The sequence below is a fragment of the Bufo gargarizans genome, chromosome 4 (assembly GCF_014858855.1).
Source record: "Bufo gargarizans isolate SCDJY-AF-19 chromosome 4, ASM1485885v1, whole genome shotgun sequence".
Lineage (NCBI taxonomy): Eukaryota > Metazoa > Chordata > Amphibia > Anura > Bufonidae > Bufo > Bufo gargarizans.
Window position 1 is genome coordinate 408,210,219 of NC_058083.1, and position 15,942 is coordinate 408,226,160.

General features: G+C 41.7%; 1 protein-coding gene across 2 annotated transcripts in view; it reads left to right on the forward strand.

Annotated features, from left to right (window-relative positions):
• The window catches only part of STXBP5 (syntaxin binding protein 5), a 424,762-nt gene that overhangs the window by 93,559 nt on the left and 315,261 nt on the right, over nt 1-15,942 (forward strand). For both annotated transcript variants that reach the window (XM_044291763.1, XM_044291764.1), the window contains exons 3-4: nt 4,019-4,100; nt 9,223-9,323. In XM_044291763.1, the coding sequence (XP_044147698.1) occupies nt 4,019-4,100; nt 9,223-9,323 (183 nt within the window). The remainder of the gene's footprint in view (nt 1-4,018; nt 4,101-9,222; nt 9,324-15,942) is intronic.

The following is a 15,942-nucleotide window of genomic DNA, read 5'->3' on the forward strand; positions in this document are numbered from 1 at the left end:
CCAGTGGAGCATACCCTGGAATAGACAAGAATAAGATTTGTCATCACAGACGAAGCCTGGATCCTTGGTCACCCTCTTTATTACGACTGGGGAAAAATAAATTGTTTGAATAAATGGAATTTGCTCCCTTCTCTTAAAGCACAAGTGACATCCTACCTTCCCAGCAGTAAGGAAAGCGATTTGAGTTGCCATAGTAACCAGTTTAATCTCTTGTATGCTGCTTTCTATAGAAACAAGTTTTGTAAATACCGCCTGATGTATGATCGCATCCCTAATAGCGAATGGTATATTGCTTTTTTTTTGTAGACTAGGCGGTATACATAGGTAAATAAAGCTAAAGCAACATGAACACGATCAAGCAGAGTAGCCTCTCAATAGCAGTGTGCTAAGCAAATCTATCCATCGGGGGGAGATTTCCGATGCTGCTCATTTATGCATGGCCATTTTGGCGTTAATGTGAACATAAACACATTCTTTCTGAACATTAAGGGGCATGGGTTTAGCTTGCACACCCCACTGATCTGATATTTCGCAACTAATGTATATCGGCAGCTTTAGTCTTCAACAAGAAGCATTATATTTGAAGAGATATATCAAAACTGGCTACATTGCCCATAGCAACCAATCAGATCGCTCCTTTTATTTTCCAAAGGTGCTCTGAAAAATGAAGGGTGGAATCTAGTTGCTATGGGTAAGTCCGTTTTTCATTGGCCATGTTTACATGGTGGTTTTTGGAGCATTTTTTGCACTAAAGTCCACATGGAACTTGCTCTCCATCTGCCTCCCATTGTTTTCAATAGGAAATCCATGCTGTTGTTCATATGGAGCGTTTGTTTTTCCACATGTGGAATGAGCACACACATCGTATAAAAAAGCAGCATATTCATAACCGCTGCAGATGCTTGAATCCACTCTGTGGGGCTGCTGGAGATAGTTGAATACATACATGTGCAAGCAGGGCAAAACGGGTCCCATTCTAGTGATCAGCTGTGGCCTCATCAGTCGAACATTTGTCTGGATAGGGGATATATTGTTGTCATGAGACAACCCGTTTAATGATGTGCGTGTTTATTGCCTGCAGGGGCTGCTTAACAAAGAACGCCATTCATGTACATCATTCTGATCACCGCTGTCAGTCACACCCTCCCACTGAAGCACCTGGGATTGGAGACCACTCCGATCATGGCCATATAACATTTTAGATATGACAGTCAGTAGTGACTGCAGCATCTAAGTGGTTAAAAATGGAGATGCATTCTAAAATATTACCATTATCAGCTGAACATGTATTTTGAACTGTTAGAGTGCTGTTCACTGACTATATTTGCAGATGTATTTTAAAAGGGTTCTTATAATTGCACATCGCCTCTTAAAACAGCGGAGTCAGCATGTGCCACCTCTTGGTATATCATCCCTGCATGTGGGGATATCTTAGTTTGACAGAGTGCAGCATCATAAAAACTGCACATTTTCGAGGTCTACACAAAGAAGATGAATAGGTTTGTCTGTCACACTCTGCATTTTACATATACACTATTTTGTTACAATCCTTTTGTATGTAGACAGTTGTATGTAATTTATACCTGTATGTCCTCTAAATGTCACATTATGTCCCATACCTTATGTCTGCTGTGTCATCTATTTATTAAAACCGCACAGAAATTGTTCGAAATCTCTTTTTATTAGACACGCAAAATAAAGATCAACAAATGGCATGTGTCGCAGCACAGTGTGAGTCACATCTTGATCAGTTTCAGATATACATCATTGAAGGCATTGCCTGACAATACAAGCTATGATGTGACAACCACTCATCTAGGGCAAGGGGCCCAACAAGTGATTGATCTAACAATACAAATGTGAGAAACATTAAGTACATATTAATAGGGGGAGGGGGGATAACAGCCCCAACAGTATGTCGACCCTAGATACAGTTAACATCATCCCGCTCAGGAACGGCAATAGAATTAGTACTGGTCATATCTTCTGATACAATACATGGTACAAACATATCACGACTAAACAGCACCAGAGATGCTTACACATAAAAGTAGCAAGGGAGACAGACAGGAAGAGATGATGGGGTTTTACATGTGTCTTAAAAGATGAAGCTATCTACCCACTCTCCTACTCACAATTCCACTGCTGAGAGACGAGAAGGTCTGCCCTATAATTCAACCATGGTTGCCAGATCTGCAGGAATCTATCTCTGCTATGATATGTCCAACCTATCAACTCCTCCATCTGGCACATCTGGTGGACCCTATCACGCCACATCTTTAATGTTGGTGGATCAACTGATCTCCACTTAACTGGGATTAAGAGCTTTGCGGCCATAAGCATATGCGTGGCCAAATCATTTTTCCCGGGGCGAAAGTCTGGGGTAGGCAACCAGAGTAGAACTAGCTGGGCTGATAGCTTCAGGGTCATCTCACAGATCTTGTTGATAGTACGTTCCACATCTGCCCAGAAGGGCCTGATGATCGGACAGAACCACCAGATGTGGGACAAGGAGCCTGTGGCAGCAGCACATCTCCAGCAAAGATCAGTGGGAAGAAGCTGGATTCTAAAAAGATATTCAGGGGTTCTATACCATCGCAACGCTATCTTGACCGAGTTTTCCTGTATTTTTATACACTTGGAAAAGCCGTGCGAGGACTTCTGGATCCATTTACTGTCGTTGTCATTAAATTCAAGGTGTAGTTCTCTTCCCCACTCAGCGACCCAAGGCGGCACGTTGGAGTCTCTCGCACTTAGTAACTGTCTATAAATGAGAGTGGTGGACTTTTGGGGCAGATGTGGCAGTAGAACATAGTTCTCCAGCCAAGTCGGGTCAGGTAATGGGATGAATTTAGAAACCATGAAAAGTTTACAGGTGTTCTCGAAGTCATTTCTTTGAATAAAATCCTTACTAAGGGTAGGGTCACCCGAGAGAGCAGTATAGAAGTCGGAGGAGGCTTCTAATCTTTTCAAGTCCCCTAATCTATGGTGTGACCGAGCCAGCCACATGCCTGACAGACCGCACAGAAATTGAAAGGCGTTAAAAAGTTCTTAGGTTGTTTAAGCAAGGTATATTGGTATTCCTAAATGTGAATTATGTTCCTGACAACTGCTTTAGCCCTTTACTTTGGGGAACATGATCTGCAGGCCCCATATACTTTCACCTTGTTTCCTCAATGTGTGTGTTTTTATTTTTTCCATTCACATGTGGCGGATACAGTTATACAGTACCTGCAAAGTGGATGAGATTTTAAGAAACTTCATCCATGCACTGCGGATAAATCTGCAGCATATATGGACCTGTGGTTTGGATTTGAAGTTGGAGCATGTTAGTTTTTTGCTGCAGATCTCAGATTTCCGCAGCGAACACTGCATGTTATACATGCAGGTTTTGCTGGGACTTGTCTTGCATTTTTTGCCATTGGCAATTGCCAGTGAGTTTTCCACTACCTGTAAATGTGCGCTGACTGCAGGATCCAGCGCTTACGGGTGTATTCATGAAATGTGTCAGGCAGGGTTACATTGCTTGTAATGTGCCAAGTGACTGGGTGATGCGGGCTCCTTGTGTAGTAAGTACAATGGATGACTAAATCACCTGACGGCCATGCTGGTCGTCTGATGTCACGTCATCTGCTGAACACAATTGCTTTGATCTTTTATTTCTTGTGTTAACATTTTAATTGAGAATGAGCTTCCTCCTTCTTGGAAACTATAACGCTTTAAGGAGCTTTGGGCAGATGTACCGTAAATTCCTTTTAAGTTTTTGGTTTTCCCCTAATGTCTGAAATGCCGTTTACAAGCTCATCTTCGAAGTTCGCTGGAGTCCCACGTTTACATTCTGAATGGTGTTATTCAGACGAGATAGGCAACAAACCTCCATTTGGATAAAAGGAGAACGTGCAGCCTGCCGGCATTTACACAGCTTGTTATGTTCTTTCCTTGTCATTTTGAAATGTGCTTTTCTTTTTATCTATTTTTCCTTTCTTAAGCGGTTCTTCCTTAACATAATTAATGTCAGATTTGGTCGGCCAGGAGTTGAGTGCTATTGCCAGCATGACAGTGGTTCTTCAGTAATCCAGCTTCAGTTCCTGATTAATGAGGTTAGTAGAATCACTTTAATCTCTCCTCTGACATCACTGGCTCATGCGTCTCTTCTCTCCTACCATGCCTATTGTTATCTCTGTTTGGAGTACAGGTGCATACAAAATAATACATGCTCACATACATACATTTATTCTGTACATACATTCATTTGAGATGCACTTAATTTTATATAAACTTATTATAGTCTGAACATTTCAGATGGAAAAAAAATCACAACTATATACTGTGTGTGTGTATGTATGTATGTATGTATGTATATATATATATAGCGTTTTTTTGTTTATTTGTGTTATATAAGTGTGTGTATGTATAATTATACTAATTTATATAGTGCTGACATATTCCACAGCGCTTTACCGACATTAGCATCACACTCTAAATTCCCTATCACAGTGGTGGGCAAACTTTTTAGTCAACTGAGCCAAATATCAACAAAACCGCGATTGAAATTTCTTTTAAGAGCCAAATTTTTTCCCTACCCGGGAACTTTCACTACCCTCGTCACTTCCTGTTGTGACGCAGCACGTTCCGACGTTTGGAAGGAGGAGGAAATATGAAATTGGAATAGTGGGAGGAAATATGGGTGATATGAGATGTACACGCCCTCTCCAGCTTTGCTAGGTGAAATGGGGCCTGGGACGAAAAACAATAAAGCCCCCCCAATGCACATTTCTCCAGTCCCAACATCACCAGGGCTGCCGCGTCCCCATGGCACATTTCTCCAGCAGTGCCAGTACCAGCCCATGCACAGACATCTCTCTCATGAATCTGAGATGTCTGTGCATGTGCTGGCACTTCTGGAGAAATGTGCCATGTGGCTGCCCTGGTTCTGTCACATCTATCTCATCTATTTCTCCAGTTCAAACAGAACCAGGGCGGCCCCATGGCACATTTCTTCAGCAGTGCCAGCACATGCACAGACATCTCGCTCATGACTTCCACCCCCCCAAATCCAATGCACATTTCTCCAGTCCAGAAAACAGAACCAGGGCGGGCTAGTACACTGGCTGGCACTACTGGGACGGGTGAGATGGTGGGAATGGGATCCAGTAACTAAGTTGGAAAACTTGGATCCGCTTAGCAGTTGGAAAACTTAGCAGCGCTAGTATTGCGGGCCGGCGCTGGGGGGCCCCTGTAAGAGCCGCATTCAAGGGGCTAAAGAGCCGCTTGTGGCTTGTGAGCCACAGTTTGCCGACCACTGCCCTATCAGTATGTCTTTGGAGTGTGGGGGGAAACTGGAGGAAATGGCAAACACGGGGGGACATACAAACTCTATGCAGATGTTGTGCTTGTGCAAATTCAAACCTATAACCCCAGCGCTGCAAGGCACCAGTGATAAGTACTGAATATGTATCTATTTTTGTCACGTACGGGAACTGGGTGCGACTGCCAAAGGTCGATCTATTCCATGCACCCAATTGCTCGCGCTCCTACACACAGACCTCAGATGGAACCTAGCTCACGCCTCACTACAGTCTTTTATGCACTGTAACCTGCTGCCACCATCTATGACATTTAAATTAATATAGCAATTAATTAGGGGCTCATAGAAAACGCCACAGCGCCCCACTCGCAAGCAAGCATATTTACAGTAGCACAGGCAACACTTATAGCAAATACAAGTTCACGCAAACCGCACTCGTATACTATATAATGTTTGGACTCCCTACGATGCCCACATTATATGGAATACAATTATTACAATAATTAACATGGGTTGTACCAGAGATGTTTTTGCTTATGAGATATTTTCTTCATCGTCTAGTACTCTATTTGAAATGCACCTTTAGATGTCTGCTGTGCAGCGGTGCCAATATGTCTGACCTGTCAGGCATTACCATAAGGCTCTAGTGTCCCGTCCAGGAAACCTCATTACCACTAGTTTGTTAGCATTCTGATGCTAATTTGATTTCTATCAAAGGTGGATGTGTATTCTCTTCTACCGGTCCAGACTGGCATTGTACAGACAATCTTACAGAATGGCATGAAAATATATAGAATCACAGAACATAGATATAAAATCATACACCGATTTAATAAAAGTTTTGAGAAAGGTTATCCATTTCTCAATATACAGTGAGGAACAGAAGTATTTGAACACCCTGCGATTTTGCAAGTTCTCCCACTGAGAATTCATGGAGAGGTCTGAAATTCAAATTGTAGGTGCAGTCCCACTCTGAGAGACAGAATTATTATTTTTTTAATTCAGGAAATCATATTGTATGATTTTTAAAGAACATAAGTATTTGAACACCTGAGAAACAGCAAGAATTGTGGCTCTCAAAGACCTGTTACTGTGCCTTTTAAAAAGTCCACCTCTACTCCAATCATTAATCTAACTTAGTAGGACCTGTCTGAGCTCTTTAAAGACTCCTTTCCTCCCCACAGTCAGACGCTAACTACTACCATGGGCAAGACCAAAGAGCTGTCAAAAGACACCAGAGACAAAATTGTGGACCTCCACATGGCTGGAAAGGGCTATAGGGAAATTGACAAGCAGCTTGGTGAAAATAGATCAACTGTTGGAGCAATTGATGGAAAATGGAAGAGGCTAAAGACTACTGTCAGTCTCTCTCGGACTGGGGCTCCATGCAAGATCTCACCTCGTGGGGTATCACTGATGATAAGAAAGGTGAGGAATCAGCCCAGAACTACAAGGGAGGAGCTGGTCAATGACATGAAGAGAGCTGGAACCAAAGTTTCAAAGGTCACTGTCGGTAGAACACTACGCCGTTATGGTTTCAAATCATGCATTCCATGGAAGGTTCCCCTGCTCAAGTCGTTGTCCAGGCCCGTCTGAAGTTTGCCAATGACCATCTGGCATGGGAGAAAGTCATGTGGTCAGATGAGAGCAAAGTAGAACTTTTTGGTCTAAACTTTACTCGTCGTGTTTGGAGGAAAAAGGATGAGTTGCATCCCAAGAACACCATCCCTACCATGAAGTATGGGGGTGGTAACATCATGCTTTGGGGGTGCTTTTCTGTGAAGGGGACAGAACGACTGCACTGTGTTAAGGAGAGCATGAATGGGGCCATTTATTGTGAGATTTTAAGCAACAACCTCCTTCCCTCAGAGCATTGAAGATGGGTCGTGGCTGGGTCTTCCACTATGACAATGACCCGAAGCACACAGCCAGAATAACCAAGGAGTGGCTCTGTAAGAAGCATATCAAGGTTCTGGAGTGGCCTAGCCAGTCTCCAGACCTAAATCCAATAGAACATCATTGGAGGGAGCTGAAACTCTGTGTTGCTCAGCGACAGCCCCGAAACCTGACAGATCTAGAGGAGATATGTGTGGAGGAGTGGGCCAAAATCCCTGTTGCAGTGTATGCAAACCTGGTCAAGAACTACAGGGAACGTTTGACCTCTGTAATTGCAAACAAAAGCTTCTGTACCAAATATTAACACTGATTTTCTCAGGTGTTCAAATACTTATGTTCAGCAGTGCAAGACAAATACATTCTTTAAAAACAATGCGATTTCCTGAAATTTATTTTTATTTTTATTCTGTCTCTCAGAGTAGGAATGCACCTACAATGTGAATTTCAGACCCTCCATGATTTCTAATTGGGAGAACTTGCACAATCGCAATGTGTTTAAATACTTCTGCTCCTCACTGTATATACGGTGTGTGTGTGTATATACTTTTTTATATTAAAAATGCTTTTTCAGCCTAAATCAGGAATTGGATGCTAAAGAGTAGAATGAAAGGTAAACTTGTACTTTTTTTGATCCAGGATCAGTTTGGGCTAAAACAAACAAATTCTAATAACATTACAATACAATATAAAAGGGATGCATACATGAGATGTTAAAATACTCTTACGTCATTGTCATGCAGTACATTTGGTTAACTTTTATCGTTCTGTTCCTCTTTTGAAAAGCATGTGAATAGTGATGACGACTTTCCATGTGATGGTACACATGATGTGATTTAGTAATCCATTGAACAGCCTGAGGGTCTGATTTAAAAGAGATTGTGACATATTATCTTGTGTATACATATAATATAAAATCGGGATTCTATTGCAGAATGCTTGCAGTTTTTAATCATTGTATTTTCAGTTTTTACATACAAATAGGGTCATCGCTGACAAAAAAAAAAAGTTCCAGACTTATTGTTAAAGTTCAGCATGAAAAGATTTGTCCACTAAGTCGTATTATCCGAACTATTAATAATGTTTATTGTTAGGCAATAATTTGACCGATAAAGCACCAGATGAATGTATGATATTAAAAAAAACGTAGAACCTGATACACTGTACATATTAAAATTGCTATTGTCAATGAGATACCGCCACTATATATACAAGTACATACATCTATATGGCACTTGAGCTGTCATCCAAAAGTGGACTGAGTGTTCTGGCCTCCCATCAAAAAGGACCATATAACATAACATTAAAAAATTCACCTTCAAATATAAGTATCCAATTATATAAATGGAAGACTAAAGAAAGTGTATCTCTCATCATAATGGAGTTCTTAGGGGGCAATTTATCAGCGGACAATTTGAAGTCAGTTGGAGTACTTTTGTCTAGAGAAGCTTCTCCAGTTTTCCTACTCCACCCTCCTCCTGGAGTCTCAATAATAAATCTGGAGTGAAACTCATTAACATAGCTAACCACACCCACTTTTCCACCCACATTACAAAACTGGAGTGAGTGGTGTAAAAATGCAAAAATTTTGCGCAAGCCTGTGCAAAAAAGTCACAAAATTTTGCGCAAATGCTTACATTTTATGCAAGCGAGTGCACAAAGTGCCAAAAGCCCTATTTGTGCAACTTTTTAATGCCAGGATTCTGGAGTGAACGTATGAGAAATCAGGGTTTTTATTGGTTCAAAGTTAACATAGCAATGAAATTGTAGTGCAAAATCGTCACTAAAATCTACATTTTATTATATGCATATTTACTTCTGTATTTTCATATGGTACCACAAGGACGGGGACGAAACATATAGGATCTCCTTGTTTCAGGAACATATTGTGCCGCCCTGTTTCACACACTTGCTGTATATCACCCCTGTTGGGGCTCCCCAGCTAGTTTCTGATCCCAAGAACACATACCCTGTGACCATGTTATGTCTGCGTTCTGATCCGTTGTGTGTCATTTTTAAAGGGAGCTCTTGTGAGTGCCTTGACGGATGACACCTTACATCTTTGGAATCTACGACAGAAGCGACCTGCCATACTTCATTCCCTGAAATTCAGCAGAGAACGGTAAGTTCTGCCTATGTTAGCGTGGGACCTTGGAGCATGACTAAACTTGTTTTATTTGATTGTGACTGGTTGTGCTTGATATAATAATGAGCACAACGGAGAACTGATGATTCAGATTCAAGATGAAATGCAGCAGGTAGAATATACTGTATATACCTATTGCCACGGTAATAGGGTTAAGGGACTAGTTATGACTAAGCCTTTCAGAGTTTCTTCATTTAGTCATATCTGTGTCCCTGTAGCCGGCCTTCAGGTTTACCTACAGGTTTAGATTTAACTGTCCATGTACCAAATTCACAGAAATATTACACGTGTGCATGACAGTTTGGCATATGTACTGTGTATTTCTGTATGGTTGATGAAAACTATTGAACCACTTGTAGTGATTACCTATTGGTGAGGTGATGACTACAATACCTACGGAGAACATTTATAAGAAGTAGAATCATGCAGCTTGCAGATGTGTCCTTCTTTAACTTTTCCCAAGATAACGACATGAGTGTGTATCTGCACAAGAACGTATTGGATTTGTATTATGAGAAGTTGGAGTTCTTCATAATGCTCATCTGCCCTAACGGCCCATGCACGCGACCGTATGTATTTTGCGGTCTGCAAAAATACGGATTACGTCAGTGTGCATTCCGTATTTTGCTGGCCCCTAATAGAACAGTACTATCCTTGTCCGTAATGCAGGCAATGATAGGATGTGTTCTTTTTTTTTTTTTTTTTTTTTTGCGCAATGGAAATACGGACACGGATTTTACACGGAGTAACTTCCCTAAAAAAAATTCAGGCCCATATGGTCCGCAAAACAAACTGAACAGACACAGAAAGAAAATAAATTTGTGTGCATAAGCCCTAAGACAGACCTCCCAGAGTGACTTGCTTGTAGTTGAGATCATACTTGCTTGGTCTCCGCCACTGGGTTTGGTGTCTAATGCTCTTCCCCTCTCTGAAACCAGCATCCATTGACGGGGAACACGTGACTGCTGCAGCCAATCGCAGGGCACAGAGGTGACCTGCTTCTTTTGTGACCTGGTCATGTGACGCAAGGTGAACAGGTCACCGCTGCGGCCTGTGATTGCCTGCAGTGGTCAGGTGTCCCCCTCATCGGCAGATGTTGATTTCATCACAGCAGGGAGAAGAAGAGCCGGCTCAGGAGTATCAGATAGCGAACCCTGCGGCGGGGACCAGGTAAGGCTACTTTCACACTAGTGTTAATATTTTCCGGTATTGACATCCGTCATAGGGTCTCGGTACCGGAAAAAAAGCTTCCTATTCATTGTCAATGGGGGAAAAAATTTAACTGAACATAATGGAATGCTCCAAAATGCATTCCGCTCTATTCTCATATCTGCATGCTGCGGTTTGCTTTCTGGAATGCGGAGCGGTCAACCCACAATGCAAGTCAATGGGGACGGATCTGTTTTCTCTGACGCAATAGAAAACGGATCTGTCCCCCATTGACTTTCAATTGAGTTAATGGCCGATCCGCCTTTGCTATGTTAAAGATAATACAACTGGATCAGTTCATAACGGATGCAGACGGTTGTATTACCAGTAACGGAAGCGTTTTTGCTGATCCCTGCTGTGTCGAGCAAAAACGCTAGTGTGAAAGTCGCCCAAGTATGAGCACCCCCACAGGTCGGCCACTCTGGGAGGTCTGTCTTACTCTTGGAGAACCCCCTAAAAAGAGACAAAAGTATTATTGGCTAACCAGAAGAATTATATTTGCAAGTTTACAGAGCACAGAGGCGCCTGTGAAGAATGAAGGTTGTGTGGGCCGCACGGTGGCTCAGGGTTTAGTAATGTTACCTTGAAGTGCTGGGATCCTGGGTTCAGTTCTGACTAAGAACAGCTTAGGCATGGAGCTTGTATGTTCTCCCTGCGTTTGAGTAGGTTTCCTCCTGGTATTGCAGTTTCCCACACTCAAAAATAAAAAGTAAATTGGCTTCCTATGAAATAGATCCTAGTGGGTGATGGGGATGAGCCCTATGTGGCAGCCGCTGACTCCACTCCTCCACAACCATCCTGTCAATTGTGTGAAAAAAGCACATTACAAATGTTTTTGTGTCTGTGGTATTATAGACAGTAGCTGGCCAGGCTTTTGTAGGATAGGTAAAGATGTGAAATTGTATTTTTTGTGAATCACAGGCAATGGAGTGACTGGCACAGAGGGGCTAGCAGTGGCATACATATAGAAGTAATGGCCCCATAGCAAGGATCAAACCAGACCCCCACACAGGACAGAAGGGTTTCTGCCTAAACTCTTTTTAATGACCCTTGGGCCATTGTTTCTACTGCCTCATTTGCTAAAAGTTGTTCCTTTAGAGCAGGGGTGCACAACCTGCGTCCCAGGGGCCATATGCGGCCCTCATACCATTCGGTGTGGCCCTAACCATCTGGTAAGACATGTATGTCTGTTTATAATATATACTGTATGTTTAATTTGCCATAAAAATAGTATTTTAGTTAGTAATATGCCTTTTAAGTTTTATTTTCGGCCCTTGTAATTGGTTCATCTGACAATGTGGCCCCTAACCCCAAAAGGTTGTGCACCCCTGCTTCCAGTAGAAGAAGAGATGATCCCATCTGGGCCCCCTCTTGTCCTGGGGCCCAAAGCAGTTTCATGGTCTTCCGCTATGGTAGTTACGCCCCTGTGTCCTAGGTATTTCCACCGTTCTGCTCTATTGCAGGAGCAGAACTGCAATGACAGAAGCTGCAGATCTGTTTTATGGCACCCAACAGAGCCCACTGAATGTTATGGGGTCTGTCAAGTTTCCATTTTACCATACAAAATAGCACAACATGCTGCGCTGTTCTGACTAGATCTGCTTCAGAGGCTCCGAGCCTACAAAGGAGATGTGAACAGAGCCTAACTTGTATAATATACGTATGAGGGTTCTAAAGGTATAAAGTATAGCTGAGGATTAGGCTTCACTATTGTTTCATGCTCTAATAGGGAATTCTAGACTTGTGAAATCAAGCACTTATTTTCCATCTGATGTTCCTTACAAGTCTATTGACTAGTAATTTTGTATTAATCAATGTCTTGAAGCATTTGGAAAAGCTATTAGCATTTATATCTGCTGTATGTATGTGACTTTGTCTCAAAGTCATTCTGATACTGTCAAGTCATTTTCTATTACACTTTACAAATACAAGTTCCTAGAGAAAATCCATTGCCGCCCTGTAGAACAGCCCTTCTAATCCTTGTGTCAAAAGGTATAGCGTGTGTAACCTGTCTAAGACTAAAGGGAATCGGTCACCAGTGTTAGGCTTCCCTATCTGAGACCAGCATATACCCGTGAGGCGGTGACAGATAATCTGATCAAAATTCTGGCTAATTTACTTGAATTGACCCAATCGTTTTGCAAAAATAACTGTTGAGCAGCCCCTGAATGAGCCGACAGCTTGAGTCCATTTAATACAGTGCACAAGCTATATATATTCATGAGCCCCCAGCTCTCCCCCTCCCCCCACCTATGGCTGACGGCTCTCGTTCTGGCATGTGCTCTGTATTGAGTGGACTGCAGCTTTCTGCACAACTGATTCCTTTTTTTAGGGGTTATCCCAGGATTAATGGAAAAATATGAAAATCGGAGATCATATAGTGCATGACAATCTTTTTCTAAGAAAGCTAGAACCTGCCTTGTACCTCACATAGATCCAGATATTTCTGCATTATCTGCCGCAGTTGCTCTGCTAGATTTATTTCAAGCTGTCAGCTCGGGGAACGGAGGTGGGGTGTCCGCTTTACTACAGCTCAGGGGGTGTGTCCTTTTTTTCCGCAGCTGTCTCCCTGTCACAGCTCAGGTGGCAGCTGAAGGATAGAACTGAGCATGTGTGTCCACCTCAGGCAGATGGACAGAGAAATATGAAAAAAAAACTAAACAAACAGGAGGTGGCGCTATACAGATGCATTTAAATTGAATAACTCAGTGGCTGTACTAAATTTTACATCGCATGCAATTGTAAATGTATTGAGGTCCAGGTGCTGGTGTAAAGACTGCAGAATGTTTTTCATGAGACAACCCCTTTAAATCTTAGGATTGATCTTTAAGTGGCAGTGTATTTATCCACTTCTTTGGCTACACAGTATATCTGTCTTATCCTTTTTCTTTTATAGAAATTTTTTTTAAATATTGTTTACTGTTATCCAAGATACAATATAAAAACCTACCTATTGATGCTTTGGCTTGGTCTGTAGACAGACCATTTGACTTTCCCTGGACCTCTTGAGGTTTGGGATCTCCTCCATGGACATGTAAATGGTGTTGACATGAGATCAATAAAAATAAAGATTGAGGCTGAGTATGTGTGATATATTAGATCAACTATTGTGCTTTTAATGTATAATCTTCTAATATTATAGCAGTATAGGTTTTTTTCCCCTTGAAACAAGAATGCATTGCCTCCACAACCCACTGCTGATGTATGTGTCTCTACGTGAAGGCCGTCTGGAGATGACATGGTCCGTTGACTTACCATGAGCTGCAAATTGTGGTTTGCTCACATGGTTTGCTGTTTGGGGCTGCTGGTTGCAGTAAACCATGAGCTTTCCCATAGCACACAAGCTTTGCATGTGATACTTGGTGTCGCTGACCTCTGCAACAGATCAACTGACTTTTGGGCTTTATATTTATAGAAAAGGGAATTTAGACAAACATCACGATGCATTAGATATACGACACAAATGCCTTTCTTTTGTATCTGGATAAATGAACACTGTTCCTGGAAGCACAGGCTGCTTTGATCATTTTAAGGGAGGATGTATCTGCTCACAGAGTAATTGCAGGTTTATAGTGGTTGTATGTGATAGCTGAGTTTGCTTTTAATAGCTCTCTCTGTTTTTCTCCAGGAAAGGTGGTTTTGTTTCATTTTAACCCTTCTGTTGACAAATCAAATGCTATACCAGTGTTTTCAACCCTCCACAGTTGAATGAGGTTAAAGGGGTTGTGTCAGTTCCATGGTTATGACTACCCTATAATCCATCAGTGGTGGCTGTGCTTGCACACTGTAGGAAAAAGTGCCGGCCTCTCTGGTGGCGGGGAGTTTAGGAGCTCACATAGGCTGGTGCTTTTTTCCTATAGTGTGCTGGATTACAGGGTGGTTGTAGCATCTGGAAACGAGCAGTGTCTAATGTGATGGAAAAATGAATGAAGCCAGCAAAGGAGGCAATATGGACAATCACAATACATTAGTAAGTACCTTGTACTAACTTTCCCTACATAATAAATGCTATATGCTGGAATGACGCAACCCCTTAATATTTTAGCATTTTAAAATATATAATTAAAGGGGTTTTCCAATGTAGAACACCCATTTTCATACACCCTGTTTGGAAATTCCTATTTGATGGGGCGTTGGGGGGAAAGGGATCAGGATCCTCATCTGGACATATTGGACAGCAGATACAAAGAACATAGTAATTTTATATAGCGATTACATACTGTATTCCACAGTGCTGTGCAGAACTTGTCATCCATCATAACAGTCCCTGACTGCATTGAGGCTTATAATCTAAATTTCCAATCTTCAAAACCCATCATTATTTTATGGGTGTTGGAAGAAGCCAGAGCCCTCAGAGGAAATGCACAAAAACACGGTGAGAACATACAAACTCCATGGTGATGTTTCCATTCGTCAGATCTGATTCCAGGATCCAACTGAAGGCAAAAGTGTTAACCACAAGATCACTTTATATGGGTCTCATCTGCGTATAGATAATGGTGAAACCCAAAGTTGAGGAGTTGGCCAAGGTATTAGTTGTTTTTCTTTATATGTTATTAATTTTATAGACCTAAGGCCATCACATTTTTCCAAGTGCCATAAAACCAGCAGTAGGGCAAAAACCAAACAACTAAATTTGCCATGAAAAATGCTATCCTTATTTGATGTAGAGATGGATCAGTGGATTCTTCAATAAATCAGTGTTCTCCACTGGTAATACTAGAAGCCCTGTATGTAGTTTCCAGAAGAAAATATCTAACCCATTATTTACTCATTGAAACCAAGAAGAGTTTCAGCATAAAACAAAAAGCACAGGCTCCATCTAGGCTGCTGTTATAGTATTTCTGTTTTATATTCGGATCGGTATGTTTTTCCAAGGCAGGTTTAACTTTAGTTACTGGTGATTTTCAAGACACATCTGCTGGAGAGTTGTTCCAAGCATCTACCACTCTTTCACTCAGTTTCTGTGACAGCAGTACAGTTCAGACAGTAAAAATGCTTTTTCCACCCCTTTTAAAGGGGTTCTCCGGGAATTAAGAAAATGAAAATAATTAAATATTACTTTATTATAAATATATTTCCAAATACCTTTTATTAGTTATAGTGGTTTGTTTTGTCTAGAAAGCCATTATTAGGAGAAACAAAATGGCTGCCATCCAATTAGTACACCAAAAACCTGTCCTAATCACACAGGAGGACAAGTTACTTCACAACACTGAGCTATGGAGGTGCTCCATCCTCCTCTCTGATCTACTTGTCAGGGATTATGATCCTGAATACAGTTTAATACGAGCTTCAGCTGAATCTTTGTATGAATGGAGTTCATGAGGAGACATGAAGTACAGAGAGGATGGTGGAGATGTGAGTATTGAGCAGTAGCTCTTGT